Source organism: Podarcis erhardii, assembly GCF_964252035.2.
Source record: "Podarcis erhardii genome assembly, chromosome: 13".
Taxonomy (NCBI): Eukaryota; Metazoa; Chordata; class Lepidosauria; order Squamata; family Lacertidae; genus Podarcis; species Podarcis erhardii.
Window position 1 is genome coordinate 32,663,770 of NC_138502.1, and position 18,753 is coordinate 32,682,522.

The window sequence follows — 18,753 nt, forward strand, 5'->3', positions numbered from 1 at the left end:
ATAATAATAATAATAATTTTTATTTATACCCTGCCCTCCCCAGCCAAGGCCAGGCTCAGGGCGGCTAACAAGCAATAATAAAAACAAGCTGAATGACTACAACTTAAAAACAAGATTAAAATACAACATTAAAATATTGAAACATTAAAATATTAAAATGCAGCCTCATCACAAGAGGATAAAGGGGGGGGGAAGGGGGGAGGGAATCAAATTGGCTCCAAGCCAAAGGCCAGGTGGAACAACTCTGTCTTACAGGCCCTGCGGAAAGAAATCAGATCCTGCAGGGCCCTGGTCTCATGAGGCAGAGCATTCCACCAGGCCGGAGCCAGTGTTAAAAAGGCCCTGGCTCTGGTTGAAGCTAATCTAACTTCCTTAGGGCCCGGGACCACTAGGGTGTTGCTATTTATGGACCTTGAGGCTCTCAGTGGGGCATACCGGGAGAGGCGGATTATCTGCTGCAAAAATGCAACTGAGCACGGGTACCTGAGGCTGGCTAGGGCAGGGCAATGAGGGCAAGGGCGACAGAACTAAGGGCCTGGAAGCACCACCTCAATTGCTGCCCCTCCTTCTTATGGGTATTTCCTGCCAAAGCAGCTTAACAGTGGACAGATATATATTTTTTTAACCTGGTAGGGTAGGGTGTGGGGGAAGTGAAAAGTGCTAAGAATGAGAACCCATCTGCAATTGCTTTATTAGGGTTGTAAGGTCTCAGGCTCTTACTTAAGTTTCAGAAGTTTAGCTTCCCTCCTTAAGGTAAAGGTAAAGGGACCCCTGACCATTAGGTCCAGTCGTGACCGACTCTGGGGTTGCGGCGCTCATCTCGCTTTATTGGCCCAGGGAGCCGGCGTACAGCTTCCGGGTCATGTGGCCAGCATGACTAAGCCGCTTCTGGCGAACCAGAGCAGCGCACAGAAACGCCGTTTACCTTCCCACTGGAGCGGTACCTATTTATCTACTTGCACTTTGACGTGCTTTCAAACTGCTAGGTTGGCAGGAGCAGGGACTGAGCAACGGGAGCTCACCCCGTCGCGGGGATTCAAACCACCGACCTTCTGATCGGCAAGTCCTAGGCTCTGTGGTTTAACCCACAGCGCCACCCATGTCCCTTAGCCTCCCTCCTTAGGATCACCTAAAAAAGGAGTTAAAAGTGCGAGGAAGAGAAGCCAGTCCATTTCCCTGCAGATGATCCATCCCCAGCTTTCTCTGCCCTTCTCAAGCTTTCCAACACTTTCTTCCAGGTGGTACATCTCTATTATTCTAAAGACAGGGCAACACAGAGGTGGATGGGTGTTGGATATAATTTTGAAAATGGACAGGAGGGAAAAGTTATAGCTCTAAACTGTAGATCAAACAGAACTAGCAGCCTAAGAGCTTTTAAACCAACCACATGTCTGATTCCATGCTGTATGGCTTCCTCACTAAATTCTGAACCTTGGCTTAAGGCACCCTAAATACCATTAATGTGGGCATTAATGTGGTGTTTACTGTGTTATGTATGCATAACAGCAATCATCACATGTTCTTCCCCTTGTTTAATCCCTGCCTCCAATTCCTTCCCCTTCCTCTGTTGTCTCCCATTGTGTAATTTATAGACTTTAAGCTCTTTGGGGCAGGGACTTGTCCTCTTAAGATTCCTTGAACAAACGTCATGTATCTGGATGGTGACACAGTAAGCAAAAATACTGGGGAACGAATGAAACAGAACAGAACCCCCCCCCCCCGAATCTCATGAAACACACACACACACACAAACTTACCAACTCTGTCTCAGGAATTGCTGGGTTTACTGCAAAACAGATGGCACATCTTAGCCATAACAAGAAAATGTAATGCTCTTACATAAACTGATCTATCTAAAAGTTTGGCACTTTTATTTTGCTATTTATTTTACGTTTTTGAGACTTTTTTGATCAATTTGTTTTTGTGACTGTGTGGAACCCAGTTCAGCTATTGACTGATTGACTGCAGAAATGGATAAAAGCCCCCCATCCAAACAATGACTATTATCAGTGCAGGTAAGAATATTTTTATTTTTTAAAAAAATTATCATCTACAATACTGTCTTATTTATTTTATAGTACAGTACATTGATTATTGCTTTCATTTTATGGATCAATGGTCTCATTAGATAGTAAAATTGATGTTAAATTGCTGTTTTAGGTGTTGTTTTTAAAAGTGTGGAACAGATTAATCCGTTTTGCATTACTTTCTATGGGTAAGCGCACCTTGGTTTTGGAATGCTTTGGTTTTGAAACAGACTTCCAGAACGGATTAAGTTCGGGAACCAAGGTACCACTGTATAGGGAAGGGTTCTGCTTGATCACGGAGGTTCATACTTTGCAAACAGAAGGTTCCATGCTCAATCCCCAGTTGACTCTGGGAAAAGGCTCCTGTCTGAGACTCTGGAGAGGTGCTACCAGTCAGTGAAGGCAGTACTGGACCAATGGTGTGACTTACAATCTGCTGCACAATGTTTCCAGCACTGCAATACATGACTGCATGTGTAGGTCGAGTAACAAATGCACAGAAGATGGCAGTGTATATCTCCTTGCAAATTTCATTTGGATGACAAATCTGTTGCACACAAGACCATCTGATGGAACAGAGTGCATTTCAGGCAAAGGGACTGTGCAGGACTCTGTGCCCATTCCCATTTCAACATATTCCAACTATTCCAGTATACTACTGTTTTCCTGCACCAAAGTTCACTGTGTGCTGTCCACATCGTTCCTTTCTACGCAGGCAAAAAAGCAGTATGGCAGTCTGATAAATATTAAACATGGTTATTAAGTGTCTAGAACAAACCCTAATCACTGTGTAAAGAACAAGCAGGCACAGTCCCTGCCCTTAGGAAAATAAGGGAAAGAAAAGGGTATTTGCAACAGGGGACAAGGTGCCAAGCCCAGGGGAGGTCAAAATCAAAATGCATTCAATAGAAAGGTATGTTTGTAGTTAACCAAAAACTTCTAACCCATGAAACAAGAGAGTTAGAAGTGCCTTATGTTTCAAATTTGAAGAAGCACATTGGGAGATCAGTTAGGGATTTCCCACATAATAACACACAGTTTTGCCCTGAGAGATGTTTGGAACAAGTACAGTGACAGATGGAAAAAGCCGTATTTTAGAGGAAAACTACACAGAAGTGAAAACTGTGGAGTTGAGGGAAGAGTTGCCTCTGAGGAGCAAAAGTTAAAAAGCAAAGATGAAAGAAAGAAAGAAAGAAAGAAAGAAAGAAAGAAAGAAAGAAAGAAAGGCATTGTCCTTGGCTGAAGGACAGACTAATAGGTTGAATTCAGAGAGATGGGTGGAGACAGAGAAATGTGTGCATGTCGATCAAGCTTTCCCAAACTTGGGTCTTCTGCTGTTTTTGGACTACAACTCCCATTATCCTTAGCTAGCAGGACCAGTGGTCAGGGATGATGGGAATTGTAGTCCGAAAACAGCTGGAGGCCCAAGTTTGGGAAACCCTGATGCAGATCATAACAGCACTAGAAGACCCCTGCTGGATCAGGCCAATGGCCCTTTTGGTCCAGCACCCTGTGCTCAAAGGGCCAACAAGATGCCTGTGGAAACTCTCAAGTAGAGGAGGGCTCTCTCCTGCTGTGGTTCCCAGCTAGTGGTATTCAGAAGTATACAGCCTCTGACGGTGGAGGCAGAGCAGTTTGATCATATTTGAGATCAAGGAGAAAACAGCAGAAAAGCAGTTAGCAAATATAGTAAGAACTGATGGGGGGGGGGATGATTGGAAGCATCAGCAGGGGGCAATGATAAAACTAGAGGGCAAGAAGACCAAAACAGATTAAACATATGCATCTGTATGCAATGAAAAGAAGAAGCTCCCTTGTACCAAGTCAGATCATGGGTCCATTGAGGTTAGTATTGTTTATACTGACCTCCAGCGTTTTCAGACTGGAGTCTCTCCCTGACCTACCAGAGATATCAGGGATTGAATCTGGGGCTTTCTGCATGGTAATATCAAGACATAAATGCATGCTCCTTTGCCTCCAGTTGGACTCTTCTAAGTGGATTCTCTAATGCACTCACCAGTATAGGGATTGCCATACACCAGGACTGAGTTTTCTGGTGACTGGGTTAGGACCCCAGGTGGATGATCCAGAATTTCAGGAAGGTGCACCATCAGTTCCTCATTCTCCCGCCTTAATCTCTGCAACGAAACAAATGGTAGAATGAGAAGCCAGGATGACCTGGAGTGACGGTTTGCAAGCAGCTTGAAGCAGTCCCTCAAGTCTGAAATACAGAAAGCCATGGCTAACAATGGGGTCCATATGTTCCTGGACTACAACTCCCATCAGTCCCAGCCAGCACTGCCAATATCAGGACTGATAGGATTTGCAGCCCATCAGCATCTCAACATCCACAGGTTTTCTTCACGATCGCACTAAAGGAAACCTGTTCCTTTCCTATTCCCCCTGTTTTTGTGTTATAATGCCAGACAATTCGTACCAATTCAGGGGAAGGGGATTGGCAAGAATACTTTTGACTGGACAATGCCATTTTTGGTGTTTCAGAAGAAGTGGGAGGCAGGGTGAGAGGCAGGAACCAGCCGTTAATCCAGTGGTAGGGGTTCAGGGAGAAAGGACTACTCTTGGGCAGGGTGCAACAGCTTTGCTGTATTATTATCATCGCTAATTTACTGATGGCTTCTCTTGTCATTCTGGGTCCTTCAAAGCAGCTTCACAAATAAGGCCATGAAAAGTTACAAGCCCATAGACTCTCTATTGCCCCACTTCCTCAGCCATACTTAAATTTGTCCTTTGGAACACACAGACAGTTTCAAAGAACCAAGAGCATTCCAGTTTATGAAAGCTGCTTTGGTTTGGTTTGGTTGCCTGGAAGCACTGCTTGCTTTACATTTCCAGAGGGGTAAACCTGCTAGTCTCTTACAGCAAACACAGCACAGAGACATAAAGTTGCCTGGACTACAGCATACTACATGTGATGGAGTGGATTGTAGCCCATGGAGGCTTATGCTATAATAAAATTGTTAAGTCTTTAAGACGCTGCACATTTTGTTGTTGTTTTGATTTGCTAAAGGAAACCAGGTGAGCAGTTTCTTACAAGCTTGTCTTCATAAATCATTAGACATACCTTGGGTTGAAGTAGCTTCAGGTTGAGCATTTTCGGGTTGCGCTCTGCAGCGACCCGGAAGTAACGGAGCGCGTTACTTCCGGGTTTCACTGCTCACACATGCACAGATGCTCAAAATGACGTCGTGCGCATGCACGGAAGCAGCAAATCACGACCTGCACATGCGCAGACGCGGGCTGCGTTCGCTTCAGGATGCGAATGGGGCTCCGGAATGGATCCCGTTCACATCCAGAGGTACCACTGTATTTATTATTACTAATGTTATTTATTCAACTTATATGCTACCCTTTATCAAAAGATCCCAGGGCAGTGTGCAACATTAAGAACATACTTTACGGAGCATAATAATAAAAACATAATACAGAGCATAATAATAAAACAGTCATAATAACAGTCCCCGTCCCCCCCATTTAACAGACCATAGATTATTAATGGCCAAAGGCCTGGATGAAGAGGAATGTTTTGCATGGCACCCAAAGACATATAAGGATGGTGCCAGGTGAGCCTTTCTGGGGAGAGCATTCCACAGACAGGGAGCCACCACGGAAAAGGACCATTCTTGTGTTGCTACCCTACAAACCTCTTGGGGAGAGGGGACATAGAGAAGGGCCTCAGATGACAAGTGTGGGGTCTGGATCTGTTTGTATGAAGAGAGGCAGCCCTTAAGGTATTGAGGTCCCAAGCTATGTAAAGCTTTACAGGTCAACACTAGCACTTTGAACTGGGCGCGGAAACTAATTGGCAGCCAGTGCAGTTATTTGCTTTCCCAGTGGCCTAGTACAAGGATTGCCAATTCTAGATAAGAACCACCTTGCTGGTTCAGACTTGAAGGTTCATCTATTCCAGTAGCCTGTTTCAGACAGCGACCAACCAGATGCATCTAGGGTGCACATAAGCAGGGCATGAAGGCAATAGCCTTCCTGGCCGTTAACCCGATGCTGTGGGACTACAGCTCCTTCCCATTGGCCATCGTGGCTGGGGCTGATGAGAGTCCAGCAACAGCTGGTTATCCCTGACTTAAAAGAAAGCACATTTCTTTTCAGAGCACTGGAGCATTTATGCATTCCACTCCAACCCCCGCCTAACTAAACTTGTACCTTGTTCTCCTTTTCCATTTCATTCATTTCCTTCTGCAGGGTCTGATGTGAAAGAACTTCCTCTTCCAGTTTCTTCTCCAAATTTTGCTGGGGGGGGGGGTGGTGGTAAAAAAAAATTATTTGTATTTGGACAATGTCGCCTATCATTCTCACACCACACCTCCCTGGAGAAGCTCAGGTTTCCTCACCCACCCCTTAACTACCCCCAATTTTATTGTTAAAACCACCCTATGAGCTAGGTTAGGCTGAGAGATGGTGACTAGCCCAAGCTCACCCATCAGTTTCATAGCTGACGGGAAATTTAAACCTGGTTCTAATCAGTATAAGTCCAAAACTCTAACCACTATAAAGGTAAAGGGACCCCTGACCATTAGGTCCAGTTGTGACCGACTCTGGGGTTGCGGCACTCATCTCGCTTTACTGGCCCAGGGAGCCGGCGTACAGCTTCCGGGTCATGTGGCCAGCATGACTAAACCGCTTTTGGCGAACCAGAGCAGCGCACGGAAACACTGTTTACCTCCCCGCCGGAGCGGTACCTATTTATCTACTTGCACTTTAACGTGCTTTCGAACTGCTAGGTTGGCAGGAGCAGGGACCGAGCAACGGGAGCTCACCCTGTCGTGGGGATTCGAACCGCCAACCTTCTGATCGGCAAGTCCTAGGCTCTGTGGTTTAACCTACAGCGCCACCCATGTCCCACTATACCAAGGTTGGAAACCCTTTTTCATAGCTCAAGGGCCACATCCCCTTCTGGGGAACCTTCCAAGGGCCACATGCCAGGGGTAGGCACAGCCAGAGGCAAAAGTTGCCAGACTGACACATACAATATACAGTAGACTAATTTGCGTACACAGTCACAACCGGCCTTCACTCTATCCCCCATCCAGGCAAACCAAAAGCATCTTCAACAGTTCAAGGACACATTCCAGTCAGGCAAAAACACTCAAGGAGGGATGGTGGGGGGGGGGGTGGCTTGGGAAGGAGATGTGACCTGGAAAAAGTATCCCCGAGGGCCAGATAAAGGCCTGGAAAGCTGTATTTGGCCCCCAGATCTCAGGTTCTCCACCTCTGGAATACACTGAAAAATAAGTCTCACGGAAGAGTAGCAGCCTGCATGAAGAATGTCCAGATTAATATTGCAATGCTCTACTCATTTTCCACACTGAATTCAATAAGACTTGCTTCGGGGTAGACCTGCACAGCATTGCGCTGTATGCTATCTCTGTTTAAGTCTAAATCCATTGGCAGGAGGCCCGGCAGCACAGAAGCTACCTGCTGGTTTTAAAGTCTGAACTTCAGAGAGCAAACCACTTCCTGCATGCTCTAAATAGTCCACCTAAAAGTGAGCTGCTTCCTGCTCAAGAAGTCTGAAACTCTCTCAAGACCTTTAAACATTTGCTTTGGCGGATAAAACTGTGCAGATCCCCTATGTCTGTGTTCTTTCTTTTACCGTCTCCTAAACCACTGTAGCAACGAAGAGGCGGGAGGGAACCTTACCTGTCTAAGCAAGGTGGCATTTAATTGATAATTCTCCTCCTTCAGCTGCTCCAGGTGCCTTGTTTTGTCTTGAACTGCCCCTTGCAGGTCTTCCACTTTGTTCTGTTGACTCTGCACTTGGGACTTAGATGAAAGTAGAGGCACACATGACTCCCCAAACGCAGATGATGCATTGGCTATCAGGCTTAAACTTAGCCCCATCAAGCTTTGTTAAGATTTCTAGCTTTATATTGTAGGTGAGTTAGGTCTGCTTGTGGCTGTCAGCATCTCCAGCAGTCATCTGTCATGTGCATGTTTTGCCCCTGGGCTTAAGGCATATTGCTGTCCAGTAGCTCATGAGGAGTATTTTCTGTTGAATTAACCTCAGTCTAATGTCGTGGGGGGACGCAGGTGGTGCTGTGGGTTAAACCACAGAGCCTAGGACTTGCCGATCAGAAGGTCGGCGGTTCGAATCCCCGCAACGGGGTGAGCTCCCATTGCTTGGTCCCAGCTCCTGCCAACCTAGCAGTTCGAAAGCACCTCAAAGTGCAAGTAGATAAGTAGGTACCATTCTGGCGGGAAGGTAAACGGCGTTTCCGTGTGCTACTCTGGTTCGCCAGAGGCAGCTTAATCATGCTGGCCACATGACCCGGAAGCTGTACGCCAGCGCCCTCGGCCAATAAAGCGAGATGAGTGCCGCAACCCCAGAGTCGGTCACCAGTGGACCTTATCGTCAGGGGCCCCTTTACCTTTACCTAATGTCGTGGGAGGCAGGTGTAATATTATGTACAGCTCTTCCCCATTGTGTAGGTGTTAGATGCGCTTCTAATTCTTTGCCCCACTTATATCTTATTGGGTTCTAGATCTAACTGCTTAGTTAGATCTAGAACATTCTAATGTTCACAGGCGCTCCTTGCATTTTCCTGAGAATAAGGAACTTGCCATTTGAAAGTTTGTCTGCTGCGCTCAGGGCCAATTCCCATCAACCCAAGCCAGCATGGCCAATGGTTAGGGGTGATGCAAGCTGTAGCCCAACAACATCTGAAGGGCCAGAGGTAATCCCACCCTCTAATCCAGGCTTCCTCAACCTCAACCCTCCAGATTTTTTTGGCCTACAACTACCATGATCCCTAGGTAGCAGGACCAGTGGTCAGGGATGATGGGAATTGTAGTCTCAAGACATCTTGGAGGGCCAAGGTTGAGGAAGCCTGCTCTTATCTGAACAAAAACGAATGAGATCAATTATAAATACTTGAATGTATCTGGCCATCTGCTTTTAAAGAACCATTTCATTTCCTGTTTTCCAAAGGACAAATGGGTTTTTAAGAAACCTTCTCAACTACCTATGTTCCCTTCTTGCACTCTCCAGCAGCTTATAAATGCCAAGGAAACATGAAGTTTCCTACCTGAAGTTGATCCACACAATTCAGGGTGTTTCTTAGCTTCTTTTCCAGCTGCTCCTTTTCAGCCAACACCTTTTTGTTCTCTTCTTTGGTTCTGTTTGGGGACAGATGTTGTGGATGAATTCTTGCAGTCAGATGCCAAGGCCCCCTGCCTCCTTGCCACAAGATACATCACCTTGGTGCCTGCTAAATGCCAGCCCACACCTGCACTCTCAGACTCACCAAAAGGCTCAGTTTGTCCCTCTGCAGGTTCAAAGCTTTCAAGACCCTGCAGAGGAGTCAGTGTCCCTGCTTTGTGACTCATACTTGGCGTTACAAGAGAGGTTGCACAGCCTGAATTTTGGCTACCCTCCTGCTACTCTCCTTACACGGAAACATGAGATTCTGTGGAGCCTGAATGGCTTCCAGTTGCTTGTTTTGCTATGTCAACTAAAGGAACATCAAGCACAGAAATGATAATTCTAATTCTAAATCATCCCCTCTATATCCAGCATTCAGGCCTTGGGTGCCATTGCTTCCCTAGCCAAAACAGCCTCTGAAAGAGAGAGGTATCAGCAGTTTGGGGAGAATCTCAAGCTTTGCAGAAGTACTAAAATATATACTGGGGAGGGAGAATAAAAACCTGAGGGAGGAGGTAAACTACACAGTCTAATGAGGTCTGAGCATGCTCAGCAGACACAGTATGTGAACTGTTGGGCAGGGTGGGTGGGGAAATGGTATGTCTGCTATCCTGAACATCAGCATTCCACAATGAAATATTGTTACAGGTCCCACTTGTTAAGAGCTCTAGACTTTCCTCAAGCCCCATTCTCCTCCCCTCATTCACCATCTGGCTTAACTTCTTAGTCCCCATACATTGTTGTAACTAAGCCTAAGTATGCATCTTACTATATAATAAAATGTTAAGACTGTTGACCACCAATAGGCAGCTAAAACATCAAGCCCTGCTTACTCCCAAGTCCATACCTCCACTCTCTCACACTGAACTTAGGGCTCTCCATAAAGGCAGTGACTCCATAAAGTGCAATGAATCTTGATGGTGTTATGCAGACAAACAAATCAGTAATAAAATTACTGGCAGTTGCTTTGCTAATGTTAAGGAACAACTGGGGCCAGGAAAGAAAACTCTTTGGTTTTTTGGAACTGCAAGACTATTGCCATTTAAGCCAACAAACTACAGAAGAAGAAAAAGTGCACTCACTGGAACAGTTCTTCGTCGGTGGAGCTGTTCTGTGTTTCCAGAGCTGCAAACTTCTGTTTGAGAATATTCACTTCTACCTCAAGATTCTCCTTGCTGCTCCTTAAAGTATCTAAGTTCCTCTGCAGATTCTGAAGAGTCAGAGACAGGAAGGTAGAACTGGAGAATCGGAATCACCCAGTTTGCTCTCAGTGTCATAGGAAAACCAAACGTACTTCGCATTTACAAAGATTCAAATATACAAACTCCCACCGTTCACCCGTCCAATTCAAAACTTAAAGCTCATCTCCTCAAGATTTAAATGTTGCCTGCCACCCCCATGGATGATTACCTTCTACTCAACCGGCCTCTATATTTTTACCTCCTTTTCCTTTTGGAGTTCGATACTGTTTTCTGTAACTGCCACCAACTCCGTCTGAGCAGAGGCCATCTGTAAAGCCTGCAGGTCCTGAGCTCTCTGGAGCTCCATGGTCCCAGTCTGCAACAAATGGACTTTATCTTCAAGCTCCTTTGCTTTTTCCTGGACACACAAACACAGGGTAGGGAGGTGAGAACAGCGACTGTAAAATCTGAAGCCGGAGTTTAAATATTTATATGGGTACAACTGCAGCTTGAAGGATTCCTTGAACCAAGGAATGAAGAAAGTTCATCTTTGCAACTAACCATGCATTATTATTATTTTATAAAAAGGAAAATTGCATCATCTGGTGGGTGGTGGTGGTGGAAAGAAGTGATTATAAGCGAGATAAAGAGCAGGCATGTGGGGGGAATTTAACCGTTTCCACCTTCGCTGCTATGACAAGGAAAATCTCTCATCTGAATCTACTATCTACATGGGATATCTGTGTGGCAATAGAGGTTTTCCTCTGAAGCATATACCTGTTACAGAGGAGAAAAGGGTTACATTCTCCCTCCATGCCTGCTCTGATCCCACTAGTGACCACTGCACCAAGATGGTGCAATTTGCAACTCTAAAAAACTTGCAGGACTAGATGCAAAGATGAAGTTAGCCTCATGTGTTGATTGCACCTTCTTCTTCCCCATCCTCATGTGCGTCAACATGAGCAAACGCCTTTGCTTTCTCACCAGCTTCTTGTAAGTTCTGTATCTTTTGGGTTGTATCCTGCTAAGTCATATTCAAAGAAGACCTACTGAAATCAGTGAAATTCGATTTGAGGGGCCATAGGTCCTCCATCTTCAGTCTACACTGACCGGCTGTGGTTTTGCAGGTTTCTCAGGCAGGAATATTTCCTAGTCTAGGGACTGAACCTGAGACCTTTTACGTGCAAAACATTTTGTCCTTTCCACTCAGTCCTTGCCAAAATTACTTCTGATGCACTAAGCAATCAGGATTAACCATACACATTTATCAAAATATATTCCTACTTTGGAGTGTGGGAAGAGCTTCAACTGGAGTAGTAGCCTTACGATGCAATGAAAAACCCATACAGGGGAGAAACCATATAAATGCATGGAATGGGGAAAGAGCTTTAGCTGGAGTAGCAAACTTAGGGTTTAATCACACTTACGTTTTGCCCTGCTCTTTCCAGGAACAGGCCGGTACTTTAAAGCTCTGTGTCTGAGTGCTCTTTTTTTTTTGTGCCCGTGAAAACCCACTCTTTAAAGCTAAAATGCAACCAACAGCAATTCGGGGTTTCTATGGATTGCAGTTTGCTCCAATTCTGCTTTAAAGAGTGGGTTTACGAGGGGAAAGCTCCAGGACAAAAAGAAGAGCATGCAACACAGAGCTTTAAAGTGTGCCTGGAAAGTGTGGAGGAAAGGTAAGAGTGGATAAGTCCTTACTTTACATTGCAAAAACGCACACACGGGAGAAGCCATTAAAATGCATGCGATGTGGGAAAAGCTTTAAGGAGAAAAGCAGCCTCAGCTTACATCTACAAATACGCACGGCAGCACAAACCATTTAAACGCATGCTGTGTGGAAAGAACTTCAGTGTTAGCCTTACTTTGCAACTTCATACTAGACCACTGGTGGGCCGATGCAAAAAAAATTATTTATTAAATTTATATAACTCCCTTCATCAAAAGATCTCAGGGCGGTTCACAGAACACTTAGCAATGCATCATTTAGTATTTACTTTTAACTACTGATTTTATGCATTGTGCTTTTTTTAAAAAAGTTGTTTTTAAATCTTGCCTTTCAGCGACCATTTTAATGTATATTTTATGCTCTTTGTAAACCACTTAAGAAGTTGTAATTACCATTCAGTGGTATACAAATGTTGTTAAAATAAATCTGCAAGTCCTTTATAGCTGCAGCAGTTTCTGCAGAGACTGACTTGCACTTATAAACATAATTCTATGGGAAGGAACAGTGGCGTAGCGTGGGTTGTCAGCACCCGGGGCAAGGCAAGTAATTTGCGCCCCCTAACCCGTGGATTTGCGCCCCCTAACCCGTGGATTTGCCCTAACCCCAGATGTTGCGCCCGGTGCGGCCGGCCCCCCCTGCACCCCCCACGCTACGCCACTGGGAAGGAAGTCTATATAGAGTTATTTGATCCATGCAGAGACCCCAGGCTCAGGGACTGAGTGTGGCCCTCCAGAACACTCCATCTGGCCCTTGAAATTCTCCCCAGGCCACACCCCTCTCTTGCCCTGCTTCACAGCCTCCTTGCCTGGCTGGAATGTGTCCTTGAACTCTGATAATAATGTCTTACTTCCTGAATGGAAGAAAGGGAAAGGAAAGCAGCCCAGGGCACAAACGTAAAATTTATATTAATTGTCCCGCCTACCAATAGCAACCATGCCCTAGTATTTGTGTGTGTCCTACCTCTGCTGCCTTGAGTTTCTTTTGCAGGTCCTCATTCTGGTTCCGAAGGCTTTTAAGGTTTTCCTTCAGTGTCTGGTTTTCCTGAAGCAAAGTTGTGTTTTGCTGCTCGATCTCCTCCACTTCTCCCTGGAAGAGCAAAAGGAAAAAAAGAATGCAGGTTTTTCTTTAGCAAGGTGTTCTGGGAAGAAGAGGAGGAAGAAGAGGAAGAAGAAGGAAGAAGAGAGACCGGAATCCATCTTGGGCAGGCTGGCTGAAGGCTGGCTGCACTGCTGGGAGGCAAGTCACTCTTGAAATAACCATGCTGTAAGATCTAGACTCCCTCCATGCAGGTGTAAATAGGTGAATAAACCATATTTCTTAAAGCTACAACAGTCTTCACCATGTCTTAATTCTCCAAAGGAACACAGACCCTGGGTAAGGGCCTGGAACCCCCTGGGCTCTTGCTATTGCTCAGCAGAGAGTGGGGGTGGCACCCAACTTTTGTAACATTGCTCATCAACAGGCAGCACTTGGGCATCCTGGTCACAGCTTTCCCCACTATTGTGAGCAAATGTCATGCAAAAGCCGTATTTTCTTTGCCTCTCTTGTTGGTGATGTGTATGTAGCCACCCATACAAAACTCTGCGACTAAAATATCAGCACGGCAAAGGCAAGTGGACCATAGCCAGGTTTAATTTCTTTCTCCCTTTTTGTTTTTTAAGGAGGTTGACAGATGAAGCAGCACATGCCTCCGGACATCAGTCTCGGGCAAGTCAGCGTGTGACATAAGGAGGACTGAAAAAGGACCCTCCTGAGATCACAGCTGCTCACGGTGTCAAATGCTTTGATTAAGTCAAGGCACTTGACACTGTGAGCAGATGTGCTCTCTGGGGGCTCCCTTCTTAAAACTTGGCCGACTTGGAAGAGGATGTGTCAGCAGAATTTGATCTTCTCCACAATCTGAAACGTTGGGGAGCTTTGTTACTTTTGACTCTACCCCCTTCAGCCCAAAGGGTTTGGGGGGGGCTGTGTACACACCATACATTCAAAGCATGTAGCTTCCCCCTCAAGGATCCTGAGAACTGCAATTTGTTAAGGGCGCTAGGAATTGTAGTTCTTTGGGAGGGGGAACTACAGCAACCCAGGATTCTTTGCGGGCCACTAAATGCTTTCAATGTATGATGCGTACGCTGCCTTGGCTTCTTAAATGCCTCCGTATTTCCCCATTCTGGCAGGGAAACCCCCTACCTGAGAAAGCACCTCTCTTGCAGCACCATCTCTCCCTGTTCCTCCCGATCCCTCTTCTTCCACAAAGGTAAAGAGGTAAAGGTACCCCTGACTGTTAGGTCCAGTCACGGACGACTCTGGGGTTGTGGCATTCATCTCGTTTTACTGGCTGAGGAAGCCGGCATACAGCTTCCGGGTTATGTGGCCAGCATGACTAAGCCGCTTCTGGTGAAACCAGAGCAGCGCACGGAAACGCCGTTTACCTTCCCGCCAGAGCGGTACCTACTTATCTACTTGCACTTTGACGTGCTTTCAAACTGCTAGGTGGGCAGAAGCAGGGACCAAGCAACGGGAGCTCACACTGTCACAGGGATTCGAACTGCCGACCTTCTGATCGGCAAGCCCTAGGCTCTGTGGTTTAGACCACAGGGCCATTCGCATCCCTTTCTTCGACAGAATGTTAACCTTAATCCAGGTGTGCCCAAACTTTTTTCTAAGAGGGCTAGATTTAATGAAGTGAACATATGTGTGAGGGCCGACCAAAGTTGTTCACTTTTTTAGGATTGAAGTTATTGATATTTTGGGGGGATTTTACCCAAAGGGGGGATTTTTTAAGGATTTGAATTATTGACCTTTATTTTGGATTTTACCCCGGGAAGGAGCTGCCTGTGAGGGCCGTATTAAACCAACCAGCGGGCCGGATTAGGTCCCTAAAACAGACTTTGGACATACCTGCCTTAATCCCTTGGTGTCTTATCCAAAACAAAGCCTAGGTACACAATAGCCACATTTGTGCCTAATCAAACCCCCTCTCCCCATTTGTCCTCTTCAAAGACTGTAAGCTCTTTGGGGCAGGGCCCTTTTTTTTTGCTCATGTGTATTTTCAAGTGCCACCGATACTGGTGGCCTTGCGTCTCAAGTACAGAGGGAAAAAGAACAGTTGCAGGAGAGTACAGAGGCAGAACAGGATTGCTTTTCCATATGGTTTCTTTTCTCAGCTGCTTCGCTGCCTTTTAAAGCAGCGCTGGAGATTGACTCGTCTGCATTAACTACTCACACATAAAACATAAAAAGCAAAAAGCCCTCAGAGAGGTTGGGGCTTCAGCCTGGGATCTTCTACGTACAAAGCACTGTGGTTTTATCACATATAGGAACTCACAGAGATAGTCACTAGAGGTTACTGTAAGGGCACAGATGTCACCTTTAGGATAGCATGGAGCACTCCCTTCCCTGCTCTGAAAATTAGCCTACCACACGACGCAGTGTGAGCCCCATGCAGTGTACAGTGAGGCGTCCTGTTCAGACTACGCATAGTGACAAAGGCAGAAGAAGGGAACAGACAAGGAGCCATAATGGATTGGTAGAGGCTTGGGAATGTCGCAAATGAGCCACTACAAAGCGCAAGGCACAAACGAAGGAAGCGAACCTGCGTGGTAACCACCAACATGTCATCCTCAGTCTCTGCACGGAACTGGAAGGGGACGCTGGCTCCACGGACAAGGCCATCCTGATCCACGTAACAAAACTGGTAATATTCATCGTCCTTTGGCAGGTAGTAGGCTGAAAGAATTAAAAAAGCCACATGTCATTTTTAGCTCCTTCAAGCATGCAAAGCTAACAGAGGAAGTTGACTTCTACCTGGTCAGACTTATTGTACTGAAGTTGAGATTTATTTATTTTTTAGCATGCAAACAATGTCTATTTCAAGAAATAACACCACCCAACTCCTTCCCTTCCTGCCACGGACCTTTAAAGAGCACCTCCTGAAGTTCGTCATCGCTGCTGTCGGGGTTCCTTGGCAAAGGAGCCCACACAAACGTGAAGTATTCGCGAGCAGTCTTCCACCCCACCTGCAACATCAAAATATTTGAGTGGGATCCTTCAACGAACCGAGAAGCAGGCCAGGAGTAGTGACAGTTTAACGAGCTGTCCTCTTTGTGCTTTAATCCAGTGCACTAAAAGCAGCCTGTTCTAAAACAAGGGACGTATTTACATAGCAGGTTTACACTATAGCGTAGCTAGGGGGCAGGGCACCCCTGGCGGCACTTACCTATGGGGCCAGCCTGCTGGAGCCCAAGGTGGTGCGCAAGTCCAGGTGTCCCAGAGCCCAGCATGCCGCTCCTTAAAGTAGCATGGCCCAGGATGGTAGCCGCTGGGTTTATAGGACAAATATACAGTGGTACCTCTGGATGCGAATGGGATCTGTTCTGGAGCCCCATTCACATCCTGAAGAGAATGCAGCCTGCATCTGCGCGGGTCGCGATTTGCCGCTTCTGCGCATGGACGTGACACCATTTTGAGCGTCTGCGCATGCGCAAGCGGCAAAACCCGGAAGTAACGCGTTCTGTTACTTCCGGGTCGCCGCAGAGCGCAGCCCGAAAACGCTTAACCTGAAGCAACTTTAACCCGAGGTATGACTGTATCATGTGTCCACACAGAAGAAGAAAGTCCAACTAAAAATTGTAAGGACATCATCCTTAAACCAGTTTATTAACAACAACAATTTCTCTCTCACTCTGTTGAGATCTCAAACAAAAGAATTCACAGCACTCCCCAGCAGATTATAATTCCCAGGATTGCTTGGGTGAAGCCGTAACAGTGAAAATGGTACAAAGCTGGTATTTGTAGTATACAAACACTTGCAATGTTATGCACACTTGGCTCCAACAAATGCATCATTCTGCTTCCCTCTAGGAAAGGAAAACATTCACGCACAGACACAATTTAATTTCTTAATAGCACTTAAAGGTTTTTAATGCTTTTAAAGGAAAAAAGTGCATATACTACCATCCAAGATCTAAGTTCTCTCAGTGTAGAATACCTTCCTGATAACCTCACCCTGCCTCAGCCAATCAGCTATTATCTCACCTCCTTTTCCGCTCTGACAAACCCCTCAGCTTTCTGGAAGAACTCCGTCCAGAGAACAGTATCTCCTCTGAAGCTTTATAACCCTGCTTTGACTGCTGTGTTACAAAGCAAGAGATTGCAATTTATCATAAGCCAGTTCCAATGTCCACGGTGCACAGCAAATGACAGCAGACTTACCCTGAATATGCCCACCCAGTCCTTCCGGCGTGGGGTGATGTGCCGAGAAATATTGTAATGGCAAGTTATATCTGCTCCAGGGACATAGTATTTGTCTATGTCTGTGAAGATGACCTGATTGAAGGCCCGGCAGTCAAGCAGGACGGCAGAAGTGGGAGGTTCCTCCGAATTGTTACATAATGCAGCTTCCATCCTGGATTCTGTAAAAAGGACAATGAGGGGAAAACAGAAATGGAAAAAAAGAAAACAAAAAAGAAAAGCAAGGGCAGTTAAAAACAACCACAGCTAATTTTGACCTCAGGATGTCATCTCAACTGTATCTTAACAACAAGATATTCATGGCACTGGAGGAATTTTGCCCAATAAAACATTGCTGGCATTGAACACAGGAGCAAAGGAAAGGTTACAGGGCAGGGAAAGGGAACGTTAACCCTACAGTAGGAAAAACACCATTGCCCAAACCCCATCCTTTTTCTTGTAAGGGACCAACTACACATTTGCATGTGGATCCCCAGCATTGTTGAAATAAATAAATAAATAAAATAAAATAAAATAGCAACAACAACAACAACAATAGTAGTAGTAGTAGTAGTTTGGGGAGAAAGGAATTTTGTTGGAGAAACAAAGAGGGGAGGCAGTGTGCTATCCCTTTCCCATCCACCACTCAAAATTACCTTTCCATCAGCTTTCTCTGTGGGATGTATGTATCTCTTCCAGTGTATGTGTTTGATAAAAAGGTAAAGGACCCCTGGGCTGTTACACCTAGTCAAAGGCAACTATGGGGTTGGGGCGCTCATCTCACTTTCAGGCTGAGGGAACTGGTGTTTGTCCACAGACAGCTTTCCTGGTCATGTGGCCAGCAAGACAAAACCGCTTCTGGTGCAATGGAAGACCACGACGGAAACTAGAGCACACGGAAACTCCATTTACCTTCCCATCACAGCAGTGTGTTTGGAACCTCACACGTCTGAGATGTGCATGTATGAAGCACGGTGACAAAGACTGACCTACAAATCAACGTGTGCCTTGTTTTATACCAGGCCTCTGTAATGACGTCACTAGGGCCACATTCACACCATACATTTAAAGGACTAGGGTACCACTGTAAACTTCAGGGCTTCCCCCAAAGAATTCTGGGAGCTGTGGTTTGCTAAGGGTGCTGAGACCTGTGCAGAGCTTGTCTGAGGGATGGCGCGGGAGTCCCTGGTCATCTAGGAGGCACGTGGCATTCTTGGCATGACAGCCAAATTGGGACGCGAGTGGCACTGGGGTCTAAACCACTGAGCTTATAAGCTTGACCATCAGAAGGTCGGCGGTTCGAATCCCTGCAACAGGGTGAGCTCCCCTTGCTCTGCCCAGCTCCTGCCAACCTAGCAGTTTGAAAGCACGCTAGTTCAAGTAGATAAATGGGTACCGCTGTGGCGGGAA

At 46.0% G+C, this 18,753-nt stretch overlaps 1 protein-coding gene and 1 long non-coding RNA gene across 5 annotated transcripts in view; one reads left to right on the forward strand and one right to left on the reverse strand.

Moving 5' to 3' along the window:
* Positions 1-18,753, reverse strand: part of CALCOCO2 (calcium binding and coiled-coil domain 2) — a 33,326-nt gene that overhangs the window by 491 nt on the left and 14,082 nt on the right. For all 4 annotated transcript variants that reach the window (XM_081837984.1, XM_081837983.1, XM_081837986.1 and 1 more), the window contains exons 2-12: positions 17,326-17,525; positions 16,028-16,130; positions 15,707-15,840; positions 13,075-13,200; positions 10,645-10,803; positions 10,287-10,414; positions 9,089-9,179; positions 7,704-7,826; positions 6,207-6,293; positions 4,045-4,165; positions 1,758-1,786 (exon numbers count right to left, since the gene is read on the reverse strand). In XM_081837984.1, the coding sequence (XP_081694110.1) occupies positions 1,758-1,786; positions 4,045-4,165; positions 6,207-6,293; positions 7,704-7,826; positions 9,089-9,179; positions 10,287-10,414; positions 10,645-10,803; positions 13,075-13,200; positions 15,707-15,840; positions 16,028-16,130; positions 17,326-17,517 (1,293 nt within the window). In that variant the 5' untranslated portion in view covers positions 17,518-17,525. The remainder of the gene's footprint in view (positions 1-1,757; positions 1,787-4,044; positions 4,166-6,206; positions 6,294-7,703; positions 7,827-9,088; positions 9,180-10,286; positions 10,415-10,644; positions 10,804-13,074; positions 13,201-15,706; positions 15,841-16,027; positions 16,131-17,325; positions 17,526-18,753) is intronic.
* LOC309328346 lies at positions 4,172-6,305 on the forward strand. Its single transcript, XR_014150801.1, has 2 exons — positions 4,172-4,679; positions 5,598-6,305. It is a non-coding gene; the product is annotated as an uncharacterized lncRNA (long non-coding RNA).